This window comes from Rhinolophus hipposideros (assembly GCF_964194185.1).
Source record: "Rhinolophus hipposideros genome assembly, chromosome: 19".
Lineage (NCBI taxonomy): Eukaryota > Metazoa > Chordata > Mammalia > Chiroptera > Rhinolophidae > Rhinolophus > Rhinolophus hipposideros.
In genome coordinates, this window is record NC_138065.1 from 48,031,133 (window position 1) to 48,055,651 (window position 24,519).

Below are 24,519 nucleotides of genomic sequence, written 5' to 3' on the forward strand. Positions count from 1 at the left end.
TTAGCTGTTCCAGGAAAAATTTCTTAGAGGTTTCAGAGGAATCAGCAAGCCAACCCAGAAAGGCAGAAAAACTCGACCGAACTTCACAGTCCCAATAGAGAATTTTGTTTCATTCCTGACTTAAAATATAGTACAAGATTATATATTTATTTATTTATTTTTTACCAATACTTTCCCATCCTCCTCCTCTACTCCCCCCACTCTTAAAATCCAGTGTGGTATGATTTGCACAAAGTTCAACGATGTTTCACAGTATTCTACAATGTTCTTCAGTATGAAAACCCTGATGGGCTACTCTCTGGATACATACAAGTCCCAAAGGCTACACTGCTTTTCAATCCCACCAATATCAGGAAGCCTTCGCAAATTTTCTAAGGCATAGGGAGGAGTTTTTTTATAAGTGACATTGCAGCATTTACATGCTAAGTAAATAGCCAGGCCTTAAAGTTACCATAATGAAATGTCATAGCTGGAGGCTAACTCAGTCCTCTGCACTAACCAATCTTTCCTTCCACCCACTTGTTCTTCTCAAACAGACCACCTATTTGAAATTTAAATGCTCCATTATTTGTAGGCAATATATGAGGGAAAATTTCTACGGTGCCCAAAATTCTCCTAGAAGAGAAACTGCTATATTTAAACCTGTTCTTAAACATAGCTCTCTTTCATGATTAGAAATCACTTGGTAGCTAGTTTGAACAGTGGTTCCCATTTTTAAAGGATAATCAAACAGTTCCCCTTCCCCTTACCACATGGGAGGTCTCATGGGCAGGGGTCTTTACTATGGGGTAGGAAGAATGAAAGAACCTCATGTGGGAGTCACTGGATTAGGTCTGTGACATCCTGCGACAAAGATGCTAAAATGAGTCATTTCACATTTCATGTAAAATTTAGAAATATTAGCTAGTGCATTTCATTTGCAAAGAAATAAGGAAAAGTGGAAGTCACTTTACACTGAAATCCCACTTAGAAGACATGCTAAGAGACAAATAATCAAATGTATTATCACTCCAGAAAGGAGTCATTTTTTTCTCCATTAACTTTAACAATGCTTCTTGTTTATTTTACAAATAGAAATCACCCTAGGTGGCTTGGGCTTGGCTCTTTTAATAAGTTCAAGGGCTCTATTTTAGCTAGCAGAGTTAAGAAATCTCCACTGAAATAATATGCAAAGGAAAGAGGACTCTGGAGACCAGACTTTGAAAATTTGTTTTGCTTACTTTTGCATATTTTATGTTTGGTATTGAAAGGGAACTGGAGGGATGGCAACCTCTCTCTCCAATATGTGAGGACAAATAGATGATCCATTTTATCACCTTTGCCTTGGGCTACTGGGAACTTTAAAGCCAGAGCCATTCCTGGGGTATCAATAAAGGGATCTTATAAGAAACACAGAAACATATTAAGGTTACCCTGCCAAAGACCCCAGGGTCCCTAGACAGTGATTCTCAATCTTGGCTGCCCATTAGAATGGTCGGGGGAGCTTTTCAAATCCAGGCTGCACAGCAGACCAATTAAACATGAATGTCAGTGATTTTTTAAATGCCCCAGATGATTATAGTGTGCAGTCAAGATGGAGTCTACTGGCCTAGGTCGACTGACTCTGAAATAGAAAGCATGAAGGCCAGTGTTCACCCAGCAGAGGGAGGAAAGGTAAGCCCCCATGCTTGCTCCCAGATTCACAGATTTAACCTGCCTCAAAGAAATTCCCTAGGCATTTCTCAATTTTTTGTTTGTTTTTATGTAAATCACTTTAGCTGTAAGAGGCCACATGCTAACAGTGAATTATTGATTTAGGTAAGACTGCTCCATAAGTAAGTGATACAGCAAAATAGCTGGGGACAGGCCTAGGACAAGACTCGGCATAAACAAAAGATAAGCCAGTGGGAAGAATTTTCCTAAGCAGGAGTTCATTCCTGAGTCTAGGATATTAACATGGCTTGTAGGCTGACAGTTATTCTACTGTTAGAAAAAAATAGCTGTGGTGAATAGATTCACATTGATTTTACTGCCTCATCCCCCTCCAGGATTCATAGTGTATTCAGGAAAGGTTACTATCGGTATCAGTTGTCACTCATGAGTAATGCTTGTCTCACTGTTTGGAATTCTACCCCGTCGGTATCATCACTTGCCCTACCCAGTCACCGGGTAAGTAAATACTTATCAGCTAGTACCTGAAACAGAGATGCCAACCTTGAAAAATCTGAAAAACGGATCACTCTCATTTTCACACCTAACCAGAAAATCCCTGTTTAGACGTTACAACCAGCCAGTACCTTAGAATGAAAAGGTGGAAAGCTTCCCACGGCACCTATCAAGGGCCCAACAGTCCTTCCCCAGCTGTAACAAGTGTTCAAATGGTAGACTTGGCTCAGTGTACTCGTTCCCCAAACAGCCAGTCAGTTGACAGCTACACGTGGCTGTAAAGATTAGGAGGCCTGCCTAGTGGCATTTTCCTATTGAAACGACATTTCTTGGCACCCACAACATTTAAGTGAGGCCATCTTGACTATTATAACAGTATCGGCATTAAAAACAGGAATACCTGTCTTTGGAGTGATGAAAAGCAAAACAGGTCATCCAAAAATCCATGTCATGCACACCCCTACATCAAGATGCTGCAGAAGGCTCATTATCAGGAAAATATGGTTAATATCCCAGTTCCCTAAAATGGACTGCAATGGCAATGGGAAAAAGAAAACAACTCAGGATTTCAATGACTTTTTCACATCGTCATTAGAAGTTGGGTGCGTCTTTAGAAAACAACAGAAAGACTCCACTTCTACTGGTGACTCTTGCCAAATAGAAGCCAGTGGACGAAAGCACCACATCCAAGTGTTCAGACACTGATTTGGGCAGCAGAGCCAAACATTAACATCCAAATGTGACAAAGAGAACTAGATACTGCAGCCTCTATATTTTCCTTGCTACACAAAGCTACACTCTTGCTTCAGCCAAGTGCTCAGAGGTAGAGGAGCTGAAGCGAGTACAGAAGAGAATGGGGTGCACGGTGGCTGAGGCATCCAGCCTCCTGCCCATGGGGCTACAGGGCAACCTTGGAATATGCTCAGTCTTTCACGGGAGGTAGAATATTCTACATTGGCTTATCCGCCTTCATCAGATACCTTTTTCTCACATGCACACATAAAATCACATACACATAGCTGGCAACTCACAACAGCATTGCAATTGCCGCAACAGCACTCCTCTCCCAACCGCTACTTTCAATCTAAGTTTTGTACTGTACTCTAGCTCTTCTCAGTAGATGCAAGCCAGGTTGGTTATTTTGAGGCCCCCTCCTTTCACCAGGCTTTTAAAAAAGACATTTCACTTTAACACCTGCATCTTTTGTCTCTGAAGAACAGCTGCACGAAGTGGGTGCAATGTGTAATAACATCTTTATAAATAGAAAGTGCAAGAAATAACTTCTTTAGCCAAAATACAAACAGGACAACAAAAAGCTCTCATAGCCTACTGTGCCAAGAATTAGATTTTGAGAGTCAATGATACAACTAACAAAATGCTTCTAATGCTACCATGGTCATAGTGGATGAGTAAATATATTTATAAACATACATTTATGAAAAAGATATTAAGAAAATAGCCAAACTTCCCACAAAAGTTATTTGCATGAATGATCTTTAGAATACCACTCTGTGTTCAACGCACATGCATATACAATTGAATTATATTAGTGTTTTTATTGGGCTAGTTTTCCAAAAAGAAAACAGGCTCATTGTTTTTAAAACTTCAAGTTACATCATTTAAAATCATTTTTGTAAAAATATTAGAAATACCATATAAATCCTAAACATCTCTGCTATCTGACCGATAGCCATTCTAGAGGTGGATTTCAGTCACACTCTTAAGCGCCCCCTGTTTTAGCATCTCAGCTTTCAGAGGAAACACTTGAAGCTTTGTTCCCTGTGTTCCCATCCTGTTTTTGCAGTAGTCCTTGCAGAACCATTAGAGTTAGGGTTCTGTTACCTAATAGGAAACTCAGTAGATCATCTTCAAATGTGACATAAACATCTGCGTTAAGATGTAGCTACAGGCAGAAATCTAAACCTTAGGCAATTTCTACTCACTCAGGTTGTTGTGACTGGCTTGAAATGGTTTAGACTTGTGATGCTGAAAAGAAAGAACAAATATTTTGTCAATCTACAGGTTCCCTTTCTTCTGACTTTGTTCTCTTTTGCAATTCAAGACCACAGTACAGAATTTTTGTGCAACCACCAGAAGCTTTCAAACTTAAGAGGCAGAGAATCCAGACGAGGGCCCAGGGAGCTATCCAGTCCAGGACGAGAGACATCTCCATACATTATAAGATTTTTCATTCCCTGGCAATGTATTTTCAAAGGCTTTCTCTGTCACGAATTGCAGATTTTGAGGTACACGAGAGTGGAAATGTGGATCAAAAAGAGTATGTGAAGGCTCCTTTATTTTTATTCATTACAATTTGCCCCAGTCTTTACCCGACAAAACCTAATTCATCTTGCTGCCAAGCATTCCCTCTCTGGTTATCCAGCTAGGAACGCCCAAGTCTTCTCTTTCTCTTCCCAGCATTTTGTAGAGCCCTAGACGAAGTCTTCAGCCCTGAGTACCCCTTTTATTCCTGTATTTGCAATTCCTGAGGCCTAAGGCCAGAGGTCTCTTTACTACATAACTGGAGGTGACCAGCAAGAAGCCCTCCCAGCGAACTCTCCAGCAATCCACTACACGTGCAATGGATGGATAATCTCAAACCTTCCTTCTCTTAGAAAGTGTCCTGATTTGGGGATGATCATTTTTAGTGCAGAACTTATTCTCTGCCCGTTTCTTATGACGGCAATAACAGTCTAATGATGATAAGCCACGAGGAGTTATAATAAAGCATCCTGAATCTGACAAATTAACCAAATATCATAAAACTTTAACCTGTTATTTTAGATGAGAGGCTGGCAGCAACCGCTAATTTTAAAGGATTAACAACTTATCAAATTGGGCAATGGATTTTCCCATCCAACAGGTAATAAGAGTGGAATGAACCCACTCATTTCCCTGAGCCAGGGGTGGTGCGGTGGTAGTAAAGATGGGCTAGGAGACGTAGGCCAAACTTTCTGTTATCTCAACACTGGCATCCCTTGAGCACTCAATAGAAACTCCCGTGGAAAGAGATTTATTACCTATATAAATTTTCCATACCACAGGACTTTTCACCTATTTGTAAACTTAAAATACAGCTGACATCTCTGATAAATCACGTTTGTAACAGTTTTTCACTCCCTCTGGAGCATTTCTGGCTCAGCATGTTCAGTTACTGTGGCTTTGCAGAAAAAAACAAAAGAAGCCAATGCTCACAACTTGGAACAAAAGAAAAACATGGAAATTTGGGGCTAAGAGAAATGAAACTTGGGGGCCTGTAACTAATGAAATCTGTTGCAGGTATTTGTCTCCTCCTTCTAGCTCCTTCAATAGCAGATATAATAAATGGTTTCTATGGCACAAACCGTGAACTTAAATGAATGAACACAGAAGTTAAGACAAATAAAAAAACCGAACACTACCTGTAACGGATTAAAGATGGCCCTCAAATCCTGACACATCTTCCATCGAATGGTAAAGTATTTCCCCTCCCCTTGCATCTGGGCTGACCGGTGATTTCTCTGACCAACAGTGTATGGCGGTGACTCTAGGACACCTGTGGGCCTGACCTTTAAGAGGACTGGCACCTCCTACCCAGCCTCGTGCAGGCCTGAGCTGCCACTGGTAATAAGTCTGACTGCCCTGATGGAGAGACCACATAGAGTCCCTGAGACTCTATGCCAGAGAGGGAGAGGAGGCCTGCCAAGCCCACCAGTCTGCTAGCCCTCCCTGCCAAGGCATGTGAGTGACATGGTCTTGGACACTCCAGACCAGTCCAACCATCTGCTGAATAAATACTACCAAGTGACCTGAGTGGTCACCACAGGGAGCAGGAGCATTGCCTAGACGAGCCCCTCCTGAATTGCTGGTCCACAACATCACAAGATACAGAAAATAGTTAAGTCACTAAGGTGTAGGTAGCCTGTACACAGCAGTATGTAACTGGAATGCTAGCTGTCGGCTTTTGCCTTGGTAGTAACTCAGTCTCTCACCCACCATTCGACCTATCACACAGGTGACTCCTCTGAATCAGTGGGCAGTGTCTCCAGGAGACATTCACCATTCAACATCGACTCAGAGATCAACTGCATTAGCTTTCGAAGCAATCTTCCAACCTCTTATGGAATTAATAGTTCACCATAAGCAGTACTGTTACTCGCTGTTATTATGTTCCAGTTCACCCCAATCCTTTATTAGTAAACAGTCAGCATGCAGTGGCGCTAGTCTGGGCTTTGGAATCAGGCTGGTAAGTCTTGGCTGTCAAATTTATCCACTGTGTAACCTGGGGCTCGTCCGCTTCCTCATCTATATGTGGTATAATTATATCTATTAAAGGCAACACAGTCTGTTAAGAGTGTCACCTCTAGTGTGAAACTGCAGGGTCTACCTCTCTGCGTCTGCTTTCTCCTTTCTAAAATGAAGATAACAGTATCTACCCTCATGGGATTGTCATAGGATTAGATTAGTTGATCAGTGTGAGGCACATAAAACTGTGCCTGGCACACAGAAAGCATTCAGAACAAGTCAGCTCCTTTGAGTTCCACTGTTCTTACAGCACAGGACTTTCAGGATTAACTGTGATTCTGCCACTAACACACTGGGTACAGTTAATTCTGGCCCCTTCTTTTTGATCTTGTATCTCTAGTAAAAAGTGCAGGCTTTGAAAAAGCATACATCCAGACTCCAACCAAGTGGGTTTAGGGCTCTCAAGTACAGAAAGCCACATCTAAACTATGTCTAAAATCACTTTTGTTATACAAATTCCAAGCATTGTCTGTGACCCAAAAGTACTCACTAGTTACTTTATGGAGCAGATTCCCCAGTACGCCACGTATCACTTAAGGTAAGTGACTTCACATAGAGAAATATTTTCCCATGAGATACTTCACTTTTGGCATTATGGATTAATTCAGATTCTAAGATTCACAGTATATTAAATTGTGCTGTTGGCCACGTGAGATACTGTATGTCTCTCTCTCTTCACTGGATGGCGAATTCTAGCCTCTTCAACAGGACTTACTGAGTAGACATTAAAGAAGCAAGCATTAGAAAAGTTTTGCTTTTTTCATAACTGCTCTGCCTTTGTAACTTCTACTTTGTTGTTTAAAGCTTCCACTCTTCTGAGATAGTGGGCCTTTCTTAACTGTGTTAAGATGGGAGGTATTTCCTTATATAATGGGAAAGATGTGCGAGAAGAAATTTATTTACATATGTACCCTCTGTGAGGATACTGTGTAGTAATATTTGCCTTTTATGTTGTTGTTCCTCCCAGTTGAGGGAAAACACAGTCTGCCTACACAATACAACTGGAGAGTCTGTACAGGTATCTTCCAGGTTTTGATATCATTGTTCCTATTATTAATTATATCCTTTGCAATGTAACTAGGTCAGGTGTTTCAAAGTACTCATAACATCCAACTTTGGCTTGTCCTGGGCAAGAAAATCTTACTGCAAAGTACAAAGACTGGCCCTGGGGAAAGCACCAATTAAGAATAAGAAGATTGAAAACAGTGAAAGAGACTAGAAAGCAAAGAATACAAAACGTAAGACTGATAATTCACAAAGAAGCCATAATGCTTGGCAAACTCCACTGTTTTCAACAGATTCCTATTTAAATGACATCTACCACCACGGCCGCAGACAGAGCTGTGTGCAGATGACTGACTCACTGAGCTCTTTCCCAAGTCCTATGATCCGGATGAATCAGAAAAGCAACACTCCAAAATCTCAAGGACTCGCTATTACTATGAGTAGAAGGGCTCTAAGACAAGCTGGAGCTAATCTAGGCGAATATTCTGGAATCTTACAGATGAAGACTATTCATTACTAAGAGGGTATATTATATAAAACGTACTAATATCCAATGTAAGTAGTGAAGAGGTGCCCTCCAGAAGGCTAGGTCACTCATCCAAACTTTGTGTATGCTGTGGAGCTTACCACAAAGAAGACTCGAACTCACTGCATTGTATCAGCATGGCCTCGAACACTTCGTTCGGGTAAGTAAACCGAACTCAGAAGACCATGTATTGTTCCCAAATGGGGAACAAATATATCCTCCTTTTGCAAAGAATTGTTTATTACTATCCTAACATTTCCCCTTTTTTCCACATCTAGCATGAATAAGCAATTTGAACGGTAAGAATGCACATTCACAACACAAATATATGTGACCCAATATACGTTTAAAAGAATTACAGACAGCAACAGAAATTGGAAGATAGGTCTCAGAAGAATTTGAAATCCTCAGATGTTTCCTAATGTTTTAGAACATTCATTAGAAAAAGAAAAGGACGATGTGGCTTTTTACTGCTCCACATGGAACCGAGTGAGTTTACTTGAGAAAATTAAAATGAAGACTTATAGTACCAGCAAAGGTTAGAAGCTTCCAATCTAGAAAAACAGTACTTTGGATAAGAATCAAACCACTTATTATAACAGAAATAAATTTTTTAATACTAATGGGAATAAATTCATTCTTGCCATCATTATTCAAATCAGTTCAAGTTAACCCAGAGGAATGGCAAGAATGATTTATAAAAAAATTAGTTGTTTTTTTACAGTAATTTATGTAAACATGGTACTCACTGAACCTTACATCACTGCGTGGGAATTATTTTAAAAAATTACTTTGTTATATCTGTAACTACCATCCTAGACTTGAATCTACCTGCACCTCTGAGGCAAGGTAAGCCCATTCCAAATGCTCTTAAAGCAATGGGAATCATTAAGGAGCTCAGAGAGGGTTGTGAGAAAAGGAACTAGAGAAAGATGGCAAACTCTGTCAAGAAACTGATCTATATATGGCAATATGAATCGAAAACCTTTTTAAATTTATGAATATATAAAGGCAAAATGGCAGGATTGACGAATTTTGGGGGTAATTGCTCCAAGTCTAATTCTGAAGCTGGCAAATTCTCCTGTCAAGTATCAGATAGTAAATAGTGTGTTTTAGGCGTTGCAGGCCATGTGGTCTCAGTCACAAGTACTCAATTTTGCTATGAGAGTAGAAAGCAGCCACATGCAATAGATACCTCAATGAGTAACTGGGGCACTATGCCACTATCACTTCTGTTATACAAACAGGTGGCCTCAGGATTTGGCCGGGCGAAAGCAGTTTGTGGAACCCTGAGCTAATCCATAAATCCCAGAGATATACTTTGCTAAGGGGCATCCTCTCAAATCTAGGCATTTACCTGGCTTAATTGCTTCCTGTCCCTTTTCTAAATCTCAGCAACCAAAAAATCAATATTTTGCACTCTTTCCCATATGGCATAAGAGCTCTGTTTTAAAGTTAGTAAAGACTTATCTGTTAGTTCTTGAACAAGTTAAATAACAGATAAGGAAAAGGATGTTTGAGAAGGAGGACAAAAACCACATCTGTTGTGTCTGAAAAAAGAAAAATTTCCAAGATTCCAACTCTTTCCTGATTTAAAGCCTTTCCACTGTAATTAAGAAGTAAACTATTCAATTTACTTTCCTTTTCATTACCCACTATTTCTATGTCTTTAAGTTAGATCTTCTAATCAAACAAAATGGTTTTTAACAGTTAAAAGAAACAAAATTACTATCAAGTAACAGCTAAAACTTTTTAAAAGTGATTTTTGATCACAGACTATTCAGCTATTAAGGATGAAGTTCATATTTCACTTTTCTGCCAGATCACTTCCAACCAAGTCCAAATTTCAACTACGAAGTTAGGAGGAAAACGGTTTATTTCTATTGTCATGCCATCTTTGGAAAACCCTGTTTCACTGATGTAGAGGGAACAAGAAACATTAAAAAATACCAAAAAAAAAAAAAAAAAAAACCAAACAAGAAAACTGCTTTAACTGCTATCTCCCTTCTTTAATCTCTATCCTATAATAACTAATTTATTTTCTGCATTCAAGATTAGATTAAACTCTCTGGTCCAATGAAATGGCTTGGGGGTAGTTTGCAACTTACATACAATAAATCTCAGCTCAGTTCAGAGGTAAATATGGTTCTGAGTAAAGAGAGAACAGGTCATCAGAAGGAGCCTTTGTGCCTACGTAGTGTTATGTTACTGTTGGTGCCAGTGAGTTCCGAGAGAATCAAAGGCGCCCCTTGGAATGAAAGCAGACTGCCACACTGCCATCTCTTCTTTTGCTGAGAACATTGGGTAGCTAGCTCCTTTGCTATGAAGAGCCACTCAATGAAGGAAAACAGTCCCAGTGTTTGCTATTTCACGGCCATAAAGTACTCAGTGATGATTTAGCTCTCATTGCTAATGCAGTTCCCTTCACAAGGTGACACGTGCAAGTTAAGATTTGGTAAGGAGGTTTCGGCATTAGCTAAAGTCCATTTAGTACATCCACCCATAAGGGAGGTATCCTCTGTGCACACAACAACACAGTTAGTCACTAATGTAGACAGAACACTGCTAACTCCTAGGACCCTACAGTGATGTGAGCTAAGAACTAGTACATGTCACAGTGAATCTACGTAAGAATCTTGGATAGTTATTTAGAACAATAATATCTCTTCTAACTAACATGGGAAAATTGCTTTCAGAAACTTGAATTTGTTTAAAAGCTGGCCTGGCTTGAATTTTCATGAATCTCACGGTTCTGGGCTCGACCAGTTAGGAGAGACCCAGCAAACACGATAGTGCTGATATGGTCCCAGGTGACCGAGAAGCACTCTATTCACAGTATCAATGCAGCAAAAGCTATTAGAAGTGAATGAGAAGGGAACGGGAACCCACCAAACCCTCATACCATTTCCACATTGTTAGACAGTCCCTACTTCATTTAAAGTGTTTGCTGCTAACCCTGGATGGAGTATTGACACATGCTGCAAAGTTTGTCTTTACAGAAATTACTGCACATCACCTTTACAATTTGGTAATCATTTAAGAAGCTCTACTTTCTCACATAAAATCTAAGAAACGAACAAAGCAATAAAGAACTTTCCAGCATACTACTTCTCAAAAGTAGGATGGATTTAATCTTTTGGTAGGCTGAAAAGCTCCATCTAAAGCAGCATGTTCTATACTTCTCCCCCATTTAGTAATGGCAGAGTCCACTGAAAGCCTTGACTACCAGTTGAAATGTTTCCCTCAAGATTTTAGTCTAATTTCAACTCCGCTTTTTCTAGGCCACAGAGCATAGCTGGTCCCTAAAAGGGCCCTAGGCGATTTTTCACCTGTTGTCCAACGGAAGAGAATGCCCCAGTCTATGTCTTCTAAAGATAAAATAAAGCTTCAACACTATGTTTGAGGGTAGGCTCTTAAAAAATGGTAGCATCATTACATTCCTATTAAAAGATGCATCTCTGTTTTTCCAGAAAAGAACCATTCTCTAGTGATACGGTGCAGCTGTATGTAAATGTACAATTCCCAGACTGCTGAAGAGTTACCCTTTGCACCATCTTCCTATTATACAAGAAATGCCATCTTTTCTACCCTTCTTTCCACAATCACAAAGCATCCTCAGGAAAGGAGCACACTAGTAATATTCTCACAAATGGCTCACCAGTGCAGGCATGACCAGCCCCTCTCCAAAATCTCTTAAAATTATCGATGCCTCTGCACCAAAATAATTTCTTAAACCACTACACATTTAAATACTCTTAAAATATTAATGATCATTAAGAGAAGCTAGCGATTTTTCTTTTTGCTATCTGCACTTGTAAGCATCTACTTGCCTGCATCCATTAGTAACCCTCCTTCCTTCTCTGCATGCAATACAGGGCATCTAAAACTATGTTTGGTAAGTTCTTTCTGACTCTCAGTGCCGGATGAAGAATCTCTGAAATACCCAGAATTACCAAAAAGGTCCCTTGAAGTTTTAAAAATCTTAGGAATGATTAAGTAACAAAACCTGATCAAAACTGACGCCTTGATCAGTTTATTGCAACATGACTGTGCGCGATGTTTTCTGGTAAATGCCCTGTACTGTATTATTAAAAAGCAAAGCTCTTGGAGTCACCAGCAATTTGCTGGTGGTTGGTTTATGACTTACTAGGTTTGCAGACATGAGACATGGATTTAGTGAGGTTCTTCTATTGGACTGAAAATATGAACTATCACATATGTAGAAGGAAATGGAATTGTGGTTGCAGTAGGAACCAGAACGTTGAATTTCTTCAACCACAATACCACAGAAAAAAATGTGTTTAAAACGTCATATAAAAATTATCAAATATGGAGACCTGTGGATTTAAGATACAACCCAGGCTCATTTCACTGGAGAGTGACATTTTTGATGTATTATAATATTGCTGTTACGTGAAATTAGGAGCCAAAGAGACTGGATGAAACTTTGGTAGTCAGCCTAACACATTAATGCATCTGGACTAGAGTCATCTCCTAACACCCAAAGATACACAAGCACTATGGTTTACAAATTCCAATCAGTAAGTTGCAGTAGGCTCTGTGCTGTTCCACATTTGCAAATCAAAGACTTCCTTCCCTGCTCCCCTCACCTCAACACAGCACTCGAACCCCGAAGTATAGCAGTACCTATTGCAAACACTGCTGCTCATTTCACTTCCAGTTGCCTAAAGTGCTTCCGGGGATGCTGCCCACTAAACACTCCAAGATGGCTGCTTACACGAAACAATCCGGCAAAGTATGAGATGCCCGATCAGGGTAAAGATAAGGTCTAACCTTTCAAAACAATAAGAAGCACCAAGATTCTTTTTTTTTTTTTTTCTTGAAATGTGAAACTGCATGTTCTGGCAAGGAAGGAAGAGATTCCTCATCGTCACCATCATGACTACTTCCTTCTCACTTGTGATTGGCTGGTTCAGATGATCAAGGCTCCTGCTGCGTTTTAGATCTGGGCAACTACAGCCACGAGGATGATATGGACCAAAGTACAGTCTTCAAACGTGACTGGTAGATAAATGACCGTTTGTCATTGTTTTGTTAAAAAATTTTTTTTCTTATAAAGTTAACAAACCAAGGCTGTTGATCCCTGAATTAGAAAGGTGATTTGCTTGATAAATTTCCAAAGAATGAGGTGGGAAGGAGGAGGGGAAAAGCCTCTAGTGCTTTCGTGGATGTTGCTGGTCCCCTAGTCTGGCAACATCTTCCGATTGAGTGATGTGGCATTTTGTGAATCGAAGTACCAACCCATGGCCGATGCTGGCTGCTCACGGCCCAAAGGGGAAGAGGGTCTGCCCCCTCCCCATCGATGTTTCAGTCTGGGCCAGTGGTGGACACAGAGCCCTGGGCCGTTTCCCCAGGAGCAACTGTCTCTTCTTGTGAAGGGGACTCTTCCTCAGCTTGTCCTCGGGATGTGACAGTTGTTTCGGGGGAGATGCTATGAGGCCCCTCCAGGGGTATACAGCCAGGGTGGTTTTTGCGAAAGTGCTGATTCAAGATGGCCTGGAAAGGAAAACTTTTGCCACAAACATGACAGTGAAAGGGCTTGTTGCCTGTATGCTTGCGGATGTGATACTCCAGCTGATCTTTCCGGGTATACTTCTTGCCACACATGCGACAGACAAAGGGTGTGATCCCCATGTGCAGGCGCATGTGCCGGTCCAGGCTCCCCTTCTGGTTGAAGGATTTGGCGCAGTAGATGCAGGTGAGACGGGGGTTGTACCGGAACCACCGCTCGGATACCTCCTGCTCTCGGAGGTACTCCACGTAGCCGCTTACTCCCATCATTGCTGACTCTTCTACCTGTGCCAGACAGGAAGACAAGCACACGAGAACATAGACTACTAAGTGGATATGGTAAAGGAAAGCAAATCTATTTTTACCTCTGGTATGAAGCTATATGCCTATGTTTAGTAGCGATCCAAAAAGGAAATTAATTACTACCAAAAAGTAAAGATGTTAACATAACAAAGAAAATCTGAGGACACTATATTCCATTACCATAACAGAACAAGCCAGTAAAGTTACTTTCTGGCTAACAACTGCATGCTTCTTATTAACCCCCCCACTGAATGTTCTATTTTGCAGCGACAAGAGACTCTGAGGCCACTCATACCATCCTCTTGGAATCTAATTTGCAATTATGTCTAGATAATCACATAGGTACTCGGACAGTACTGGTTAAATAGAACTTTCTGTGATGATGGAAATGTTTATTTATTGGCACCATCTAATAGAGTAGCTATTAGCCATATGCAGCTATTAAGCATTTGTAACATGGCTAGTGTGACTGAGGAACTAAATTTTTCATGTTAATTGCTTTCAATTAATTAAAATTTAAATAGCTACAAGTGACATGGCTAATGGCTAGTATGTCTGACATTATGGCAAGCACATTATAAATTATACTTATGGCATTATCATTAATACCAAAATTTAATCAATTAGTAACTGGCTTTATAAAGATGTATACAATTTGTAGGCGACAGCACTCCTTTTTATTCCAAAGTATTTCAGTGCCATACTAACATATTATCTTCATTCCAGGACTACTCAAAGTTTAATTGACCTCAGAGCAAATTGACAGAAGAGCTGGGAAAGGAAACGAGACGGAATATGAATTTACTAGCTGAGTTACTCTTTCCTATAAGCGTTTCACAAATTGATGCTCAATAAGTATTTACTGACTGATTACTGTCCATCAAATACAATGACAGAGCAAGAAGTACAAGACTTGGTTTCTGATTTTACTCTCTGAACTAAAGAAAAAATGTTTGAACAAAACAGACAAAACAAAGAGAAATGGGAAATACACATTCCTAATGACGTTGCTAATTCACTTTTCCAACTGTTTATACTGAAGGCAAACATTATCATTTAATTTTATATACCTATCATTTGCAGTGGTTTTTAATTGATTTAAACAGATTATTAAAAGTACACAGAGTAATCTCTAACCTTTCTTAATTTATAAAGTACCTCCCACCAAGTTAAATTTCTTACATTGAGATAACTAATTTACTTGACATTAAAAAGCAATTATTATAAAAGCAGAATTAGAACTCTGCTGTTAGACAACTAACACTTTAAGTTATTGCAAAATAAATGCTATCCTTTTCTGATTTACTTACTTTTTTTATGAAGGACAAACGATGTATGTATTTTAAACTTTTTATTAGAATTTTTAGACAGAATACTATGTTGAATACCATCACCCAACAATTATGAACCCATGGACAATTTTTTAATTTACCCTCATGTATCTTTCTCCTTTCTCATATTATTTTTGAAAAAAAAATCGCAGACATAATTTCATCCATAAATATTCTAGTATAGATCTCTAAAATATGAGGATTCTTTTTTTTAATATAATCAAAATGCCATTATCACACCAAAAAAAAATAATAGTAATTCCTTAATATCGATTAAATAAGACCTCAATTTTTTTTTACCTAATCTGATAGTTAATGAGCTAAATAGTCAAAGTATCTAGTATGTGAAAACATGGGTTCCTCTTATCTGAAAACTGGAGTAGAAAAAATGTATTTCTTTGAATGAATAATTTAAAGATCTTGGGTTTATAAACAGTTTTCATTCAAAATTCTATATTAAGATATTATCATTCAGAAATTAGTGATTTTTTTAAAACTTTTATTTTTAAGTGTTTTTCCAGGACTGATTAGCTCCAAGTAGTTGTTTCAATCTAGTTGTGGAGGACGCAGCTCACAGTGGCCCAGGTGGGGATCGAACCAGCAACCTTGTTGTTAAGAGCACCGCATTCTAACCAACTGAGCTAACTGGCCGCCCCAGAAATTAGTGATATTTTTAGCCTGTTGGCTTCTGAACATATTACGTGCGCACCCGCACAGACACACACACATACATATGCAATTAATATATATATGCAATTAATCTTGTGCCCTTTTCTTAAATTTCTAAAAATGTGTTTTGCCCCCTTTCACATACATTAGCTACAACGCTCTTCAGCATTTCCAACAGAACAGAGGCAGTTCTCAGCAGGTTTGGGAAGCAGCATGTGAAGTCAATCACGGAACAGTTAAGACTGAGGTTTTAGATGATTTCTAATTTGTTTGACATCAACTTTCTTTCAGCTCCAATTCCCTGGATAATACAAACTGAACTCATCCGAAGACTGAGGGATTCTCCCACTAAGCGGTCCTGGGTGACCACGGACTACGCACAGAACACCTTCTCTGAGGCTTAGCTTTCTCCTCTAAAATGAAAAGGTCAGCAGGTGCTTTGCCAGCTCTACTGGAGTCTCAGGAGACTCAAACATGGTCACAGTACTCTGAAATACGTATTCTGAACCCATGTTATTGTACTGTACAGCAAACGGTGCTGGGACCTGGGTTCAAGTCTCTGTCCTACTTACTGACTTTGAGAAATTATTTAACTACGCTATGCGTCACTTGCTCTGTAAAATGAGTATAATACTAGCATCTATCTCACAGGTTGCTCTGAGCATTGAATGAGATAATGAGGCTCAATAAATGGTACCTACTAAGAAACATTACCAACCCACATGATTCATAATCTTGAGGATACACAGTATTAGTCATAAAAACAACCTGCTTAACTTTCTAAGGAAAGTACTGTCACACAAGTATGGCCCATAAGCAGAAAAGTAAATGTATTTTAGCCATCTGTGATGAACTGTAAGCACAAAACTCACACATTGTGGTCAATTTCATGTAAGAAAAATATCGCAGTAAAGCTGCAATAAAAGAGCCAATGAGTGAGCATGAACTGTAGATTAGGTCCTTGTCAAAGGCAATGATGTATTTGGTAGTTTTATTCCTTAGAACTTTAAAAAGAGGCAAGGACAAGACTGGCTGCCTCCCGGTTCTGTCACTAAGAGATGGATCATTTCATTCTTCCCACTGGGCAATTCCATACTAGACTGTAAACTCTGTAAGCACAGAGACATCTGCACTACAGAATATCACAGAAGTATGTAGTAGGTGTGCAGTAACTATTTTTTTAACCAATTATTCGAAACAATGAATAAATTCCATATAAATAAGTGATTTCCCCATTTCCAAAACAAATAGCAGACTAGATTCTAGACATGGCGTTCAAAGCCATCCACCATCCTAACCTTCAATTACAATCGGAGACTCACAGAACTGAAGGGACTTCAAAAATCAGCTGAGCTGGTTCTTAATTTTATTTAAAGATCTCCAAAACTGAAGATTTCACAGGCAATTACATACTCTCCTCCTTAGTAGGTGCCTCTTTACTGGACAACTACTAAGTAACCTCAGTTACTCATAATTACTTAGTGGCAAAACAACAACTACTCATTGGGTGCTGGATAAGACAATGTCAGATACAAAGATTACAAAATATGGACTCCGCTCTCAAGGAGATTTCAATCTAGGAGACAAAATTAATGCAAACAGAAAATGATTTATATGAGTCAGTGGAGAATTAGGAAAAATTACATCATACAAATACTACAAATACTGCCAATACTATAGGAGTTCAAGGAGAGATCAAAGAGGACTGGGCTAGTTAGGGCATTGGGCCTTGGGTGAACGCAGATACCTGGGAAGAACAGCGCATCCCAGACAAGGTGCTGAGACATGAGTAAGTCTGATGTGATTCTGACACACAGAGAAAGTCCGCCTGTTTGGGATAAGACAGTGAATGCTGGCGGGTGCTTAGAAAAGCTGGGTTAGAAAGACTGTAAATTCTGTGGAACATGAAGCCAAGTATTTTAACCTTCACAATGTAGAAAAAGGAAAACAACGGGAGAGTATTTTTGAGCAAAGAAGTGACCTTAGTAGTCTGTGCCAGTTTAATCACCCTTATAACCAGGAAGCTCTTCAAGTCTATCAAAATTTGTTCTCGCTGTAATGTAACTCCATGTCCTGTTTGGTTCTTTGTGGCAGGAAAAAATAACTGGTGAGTAGACTCCCCATAATAAACTTTCATACATGTTAGAGTATATACCAACTCCTCTTTTAATACCACCTCCAGACAGCATTACTTATCTTCTATTCCTTTGTATCCTGTACCTTCTGCTTCAGTCAGCTAAACACCCTGGTAGAATTCCAGTTTTTATCCCTATTCCATCTACATATGAAATAAGTTATCTCTTTCTATTTCATGCAACATTGCATTTAAACCCTCCTGAGTAACACTTTCCTTAGGTGGATATTGATTCTATTAACTGCCTTTTAAGTACTCCTATTCCCACCTACTGTTACTGAAGTCTAGTTTTCTCTATATGTGTTTTGCATATTTTGTTAGTCTGTCTTATCACCCATTAAGTTGTAAGGTCTGTCTCATTGCTGTATTTATTTGTGTAACAGTCACCTTCCCATAATCATCACATCTTATTTGAGAGATGAGGAGAAAAAAGTGCCCTAATTATATGAGTAAACTTACTTTTCCTCCATGCTCCTAACATTTTCTCTAACACCTTATTAAAACTAAACAGTTCTCTTGTAATAGTTATAATTCCTTTTCTGGTCTGAAAAATTGGCATGATAATATGAAAGTAAATATAGTTTGCAACAATGTCTTGCAGCTGTTACTATACTGTGGACACAATAAATATCCACTATTTAGATAAAAACTAAACAAGATACTATCAGTATAATGAAGCTAAAAAATTAGCAATGTAATCTCAATCCACCAGTGTTTCCGTTTAAAGAGCAAAAGTGTATTATGTTCTACTTGGTGAGTTCACCATCTTTTTAAAAATCAATCTCCAATGATAGAGACCTGTGAGAAAAAATAAACCAAAGTATCAACCAACTACTTATACTACTTGCTAAGGAGAGTTGCAAAGAAAATAGAAGTCATCATTTCTACCCTTTCTAGAACATTTTAGTCTAACAAAAGATTCATGAAGAAAATGAATGAAAAGATACAAGGATACAAAAATGCAAACATATACAAAAATGCACAAGCATTGGTTTACAAATACATAATATTACATAAATTAGTGAATTATGTAGTGTTATACCCACACACATACAGAATCAGACTCTCCATCCCAGGTCCTAAATGACCCACATGTAGTTTTGGGGGTTATTTTTTTATTACTACTCTCAGAACTGTACACTGGTTCTATAATCAGGAGAGTTGTTCCACAATCTCATCTTTTCTACTTCCCAAACTCTGCTGATACCAAAAGTGTATTTCCTGCATGCTCACAAATGAGAATGAAGAAAAAAAGTAATCAAATACACTATTTATTTAACAGGGTCACCATTCCTTCTCCTACGTCTTTCTTTTTTGATTCATTTATTCTGTTCACACACAGTGGTAATTTCTTCAGCCACCTCAGCAATCCTACAACCACACTACATACCTGGGAGCTGGGCTGCTTAGGCTCATCGATTCTCCCAGGAGACTCACTTCTGGCTCTGTGTCTCTCCGTCAAGGGGACAACACTGCCGGAGGGGCTAAATCTGTCGGAAGAGGAGCAAAAAGGGGACTAATAGAAAAGGAGTGTTAAGGAACTTCAACAATTATGATGTCCACCCTCTTCATCCCATGGCTTGAGGAAGGGGGAATAATCTGAACAACAGATTACTAAGAAATACTTTCAGAAAGTTAACATATACGATCTGATTTGAAATAAGAAAGGTTTGCCCTAGTAAATTTAAGAAATACAAAATAACATAGCAGATAGGCCACATGACCTGGTGAAGCTAAGGCTACATAGAAGCTTCTATCCTTACGTAAGTACTGAGACCATAAAAGAATTAATTGAAACTGGGTCTATGGGGCGGCTGGACGGCTCAGTTGGTTAGAGCAGGAACTTTTAACACAAGGTTGCTGGTTCAATTCCCGAATGGGATGCTGGGCTGCGCCCCCTGCAACTAAGATTGAAAACAGCGACTGGACTTGGAGCTGAGAGCTGCGCCCTCCACAACTAGATTGAAGGGCAACGACTTGGAGCTGATGGGCCCTGAAGAAACATACTGTTCTCCAATAATCCCCAATTAAAAAAAAAAAAAACACAAAAATAATGGGTCTATAATTTTGTTTTTTATATGTAACTATTAGGTTTTTGGTTGTTCCTTCCCCCAGACTCCATGGTAACTTGTTATATATTTCGGAGTGTTGATACATAGATCATAGAGATTTAAAAGTCTTGGCATTTAAGCTATTCGGATACAGTACTAACATGAGGGACAACAAGTATTGTGCTCAAGAATGTTTTAACTATTAAGGACACAAGAAGGAAAATACTGAAATCAAGACCATCTGAAGCTGGTACAGTATATACTATCTGAATTTCTGTGACACGTCTCTTAAGACCAGATGTGAACCAATGGAAAAAAAGAAATACTCAACAGAGACCTTCTTTCAATTTACTTATATTAAAACTACTGCTATTTCTACCGAAGAGAACTGTGCTAACAATTGCAATGTACTAGAAAGAGACAAGGGAGGCACAGGTCACGACAGCACTGGTTTAAAAAACAGACTCTCAGGCTTGTGGTAGCAGCAGGCATCAGTGAAAACCAGGGACAACATCACCAAAGGACAAGTGAAAAAAGGAATGAAAAACATCCAAAAAGCTTTTCTGTGGCACTACTGTACTGTGATTGCATTAACTGAAAAGGAACAATCAGTGCTGGTACTGTACGTCCTCTCACTTGGTAGGTGGGGGTAAAGAAAAGTAAACAGTGCTACAAAGGCAAGTAAAAGTCCTCCCAGGCCACCCACCTGTGTGACAACATACCGGCTGATGGTCAGCTCCCTGCCTGGCATTTCCAGGAAGCCCTGGCAATTACTGATCCTCGGGTGGCTGCAGATGGTATTCTGATTCATGAAGTGTCTAACTTTACCGTAGTTCTCACAACACTGTGAATACTTCACAGACTAGAGCTTCCTGCTTTGACAAAATAAGAATACAAGTCTTTTGGCACACCTCCAGTTTCCCCAACACAACTTATTTTGGCTGAGAACCTCAAGTAAGGAAGATGCTCATTACACAGGGGCCCGCTTTAGTGATGTCTGCACCATGGCCAGTAGGTGGGCAACCAAAACTGAACTTACCTGTCGATTTCACTGCTCGTGGGCCGAGCCGCCTTGGCTCCTGAAGATCCTAAAGCGTAATTTTCCTGTGCCACAGAACCATGGCCCGTGGTGTCAATCACCATGGCAGTGACTTCCTCCGCGCTGCTCCCATCTTCTCCGGAAGGCTGATGCTCAGGCCCCAGCCACTCCTCCAGATTTTCAGTTTTGATGTGAACGGCTCCAAGAACCCTCACTTCATCATCACTGCGTGCCCCTCGGTCAGCTACTCCTGTCTCCACGTACCATTGTCCTGCTCGATTGATCCGAAGGATGGGCTCCCGGCTCTCCACGTCAGAACTCTGTTCAATGATCTGCGGGCTGGTGGACTCCTCGGGAGGACTGAGCTCCCTGATATCCAGCACGGCACTCACCTGACCTCGCCGGCTTCCCTTTGGGGCATTGTGTCGTGGGCTAAGGGAGCGGTTTAGATTGGGTGTCACCCTGGGAGACTCTGGTGGTCTCTCCGGGTGCTTTGTCCTCGTCTGACTTAATTCCGCTTCCACCTCGGCCACGTTAATTTTGAAATGAATGCCTTCCAGGATCTGTGTGCATTTGTCGATGATATGCTGCATCTGCAGAAAACTGGCAGCTGTCAGGTAGCTGATGATATCCGCCAGCTGCAGGCATATCCTCCCGGTGTAGCAGAAAGAAAGGAGCTGTTCAAAAACAGTAGGGTTCTTGATGACTGAAATGGAGACAGTACTCATCTCGTTCAAGGACATGTGATCCCGGAAATAGGGGGAGCTGGCAGCCAGGACCACTTTGTGAGCCTGAAAAGCTTGTCCTTGCACGTTGACCACGATATCACAGAGCCGGCCTTGCATGCGCAGCTGGTTGAGATGGCTCAGGACGGAGTTGCTGAAGTCAGGGATCTCCAGTTGAATGTTACCACCTTTCTCCATGGTGGGGCCCGAGGGTGCAGGCAGGCATTCAACCCTGCTGAAAGAGGAAACCATACTCTCATCAGTAATTATAATTTCACTTCCCTCATGCTTTCCAATTCAAACCTGTTTAAAAATATTACTTGGCAAAATTTCAAAATCTCCCGGTAAAAAGAGATAACCTGCCTCGTGCTTAGATATAGAAAAGTAGTACCAACAGGTTTTTCAGTTCAGGTTTCACAGCAAGATGCTGTGAACACCAAAAAATGACTGTTAAGACTCCTAAAAATTCCAGTTATGCCCATGTTTTCTTTACTAACAAGTTATGCAACATTAAAACAGAAGTTCGACAGAGTAGAGGGGGGGGGAAGCAATTGTGACAGTTTTTTGGCCTTTTTTTTTAAGTGTTAACTATAAGGCATTTGCACACAATATCAAATCCTGTGCCAACTTTTCTTTGGAGGAAATCAATGAGACTTAAGTTTTTTGAATAAATGTAATTATACAGATGGGTTGATTAGATACCCCTCTTAACATCTGACTACTGTTTCGTGAGTTAAGTTTATTATTATAGAAAGTCACTCAAATCCCACAAGAATGAAAGCCATTATTTCCAAGCTGAAGAGCCACAGCCTTCACAAAAAAGGCTTTGGGTTTAGGACTGAGGCAAACTCTAGGTTAGGGAAGATGCCACAGGACCCAATCAAGATGCAGAGAACCTGAACTTCACTCTCAGAATTACAAAAGGGTAGATATACCTGCCTCTACCTAAATTCAAAGTTGGGAATTTCAGGGTGGTGGTGATACTTTAATTCTGAAATTTAGTTCATGAAAGCTAGTAAAAAGTAGAGCATTTACCAAGTAGGGCCAATATTTTTACATTAAGAGTTTTTAAAAATAGCGGAAACACTTATGTCTGTAATTGCATCCAACATTCTTCAGAGGTTGCGAGCAGTTTGTATAAATCCCCATAGGGAAGCACTGACGTGAGCCCAATGTGTTTTCATTTATCTGTAAATTTATAAAACATCAGTTACCCAAGACCTGAAACTTGGGGAACTTATCCTGACGAGCTCCCATTTAGAACGCACTTATCACTAAATAGGGAAGTGTATACACTGCTTTTAAGAACCAACTTTAGCCAATCTGACCTTTTTCCAAAGCGTTTTTGATTGTTTGAAAACTTTTAATCCAGTAAGAGCCTCTGTCGATGTCATCATGAATTCAGCTGTGTTTATTGTGGAGCCTACACCAGCGCCCGTTTTGTTGGCTCTGTCCGCAATTCCCCAGTGAGGAGGAAGCCCCTGGAGTAAGGTCCTTCTCTACCGTCGGCACTGGGGTGAGAGCTGTAAGAGGGAGAGTCGGGAGCGGCTTTCGTCGGCGTTGGGAGACGTGGGGAGCGGGGAGCTGGCTGAGCGGCGAAATGTCACCGAGGGGCGGGGGCCGGGAGGGGGCGCGAGGCGCGCGGCCCGGCCCCGAGCAATCAGGTGAGGCTAAAGGAAGCACCGGGAAGGGGGCGTCGCCCCGGGACCGGGGCCAGGCGGCAGGCGGGGGCGGGCGGGAGCTGCCCGGAGGTGGGTGTGTGTGTCTGGGTGTGGCCGGGCTCCGGTGGGGGAGGGGGCCGCCCATCCCGGGGTCCTGAGGGAGGGGCTCGGCCAGGGGGCGGGTCCGGTACCTCCGCCCGGCCCGGGGCCAAGGGGGTGGAAGGTCTCCGGGCGCCTGGAGAGGGGGTGAAGGGAAGTGGCGGAGCGCCCCAGGAGCAGGTTGAGGCGGAGATCGGGCAGGGCGGCCCCGGGGTAGGGCAGCGGGACCGGAGTGTGGGGCCCGAGCCCAGTCAAGGAGCAGCACCTACCTCCGGGGGTGGAAATGGGCCGGAATGGGCCGCAACTCCGTCCCGGAAGTGAAACCCCCCACCCCCTCCCCCAGAGCGGGCGACGTGCCGGAAGGAAATCACTCACTCTTACACCGCCCCCCTTCCCCCTCCCCAAGCGCTTTCCGTCCCTCGCGCCCCCTCCCCTTTCCCCTCTTCCTTCTCAGTCGGTAGGAGGGTGGGAGCCTCGCGTCACGCGGCCGTTCGTATCCCCGCCCACAATGAGGAGGGGGCGGGCTTACAGGAAGGGAAGGAGGTGGGCCTGGGGGCGGAGCTGAAGACGACGCTGGCGGGGAGAGTGCGTCATGACGTCATGGAAAGGCATCCTTATATACAGGCTCCTGGACGCCATCTCGGTCTTTCGAGGCTGGAAGTCGGATGTTGGGTATGTGCGTTATCTTTTTGAGGTTGCTAAATGGGTTCGTGGCTCGAGGCGTGCAGGCCGTGGCAATTAAAGTCTCCTTAAACTGACTGGCATTCCTCGGCCAGTCCCAAGCCAGTGCGTGATCCACAAGATAAGGATGGGGGAGGATTGCGCGTTGGGTGCGGGCTCGACCTAAACTCAACTGCTCGGTTTTTTGAGCGGAACTGCGGAACAACCTCGGCTTGTATGCTCTGCCTCTGATGAAGCCTGTGTTGGTAGGGACATCTGAGACTGTTGATGAATGCCAACAGCTCTGATGGCGGCGCATGCCGAGTCACCCACCCTAGTAGGCCTTTGTCAGTGA

At 41.3% G+C, this 24,519-nt stretch overlaps 1 protein-coding gene across 6 annotated transcripts; it reads right to left on the bottom strand.

The window, feature by feature from the left end:
* Positions 1–12,754: 12,754 nt before the first annotated feature.
* Positions 12,755–24,014, bottom strand: ZBTB37 (zinc finger and BTB domain containing 37; the record flags this gene model as incomplete). 6 transcript variants are annotated; one of them, XM_081025357.1, is made up of 5 exons in its annotated part: positions 23,774–24,014; positions 23,073–23,267; positions 21,020–21,976; positions 19,320–19,419; positions 12,755–13,777 (listed from the first exon to the last, which is right to left on the bottom strand). In XM_081025357.1, the coding sequence occupies exons 3-5, from the start codon at positions 21,940–21,942 to the stop codon at positions 13,289–13,291; spliced, it is 1,512 nt and encodes a 503-aa protein (XP_080881483.1). In that variant the 5' UTR covers positions 21,943–21,976; positions 23,073–23,267; positions 23,774–24,014. The 6 variants fall into 6 exon arrangements, with proteins under 6 accessions (XP_080881483.1, XP_080881486.1, XP_080881485.1 ...); XM_081025360.1 differs by having other exon boundaries at positions 21,020–21,979; positions 23,774–23,817; XM_081025359.1 differs by lacking the exon at positions 23,073–23,267 and having other exon boundaries at positions 21,020–21,979; positions 23,774–23,811.
* Between the last annotated feature and the right edge of the window lie 505 nt (positions 24,015–24,519).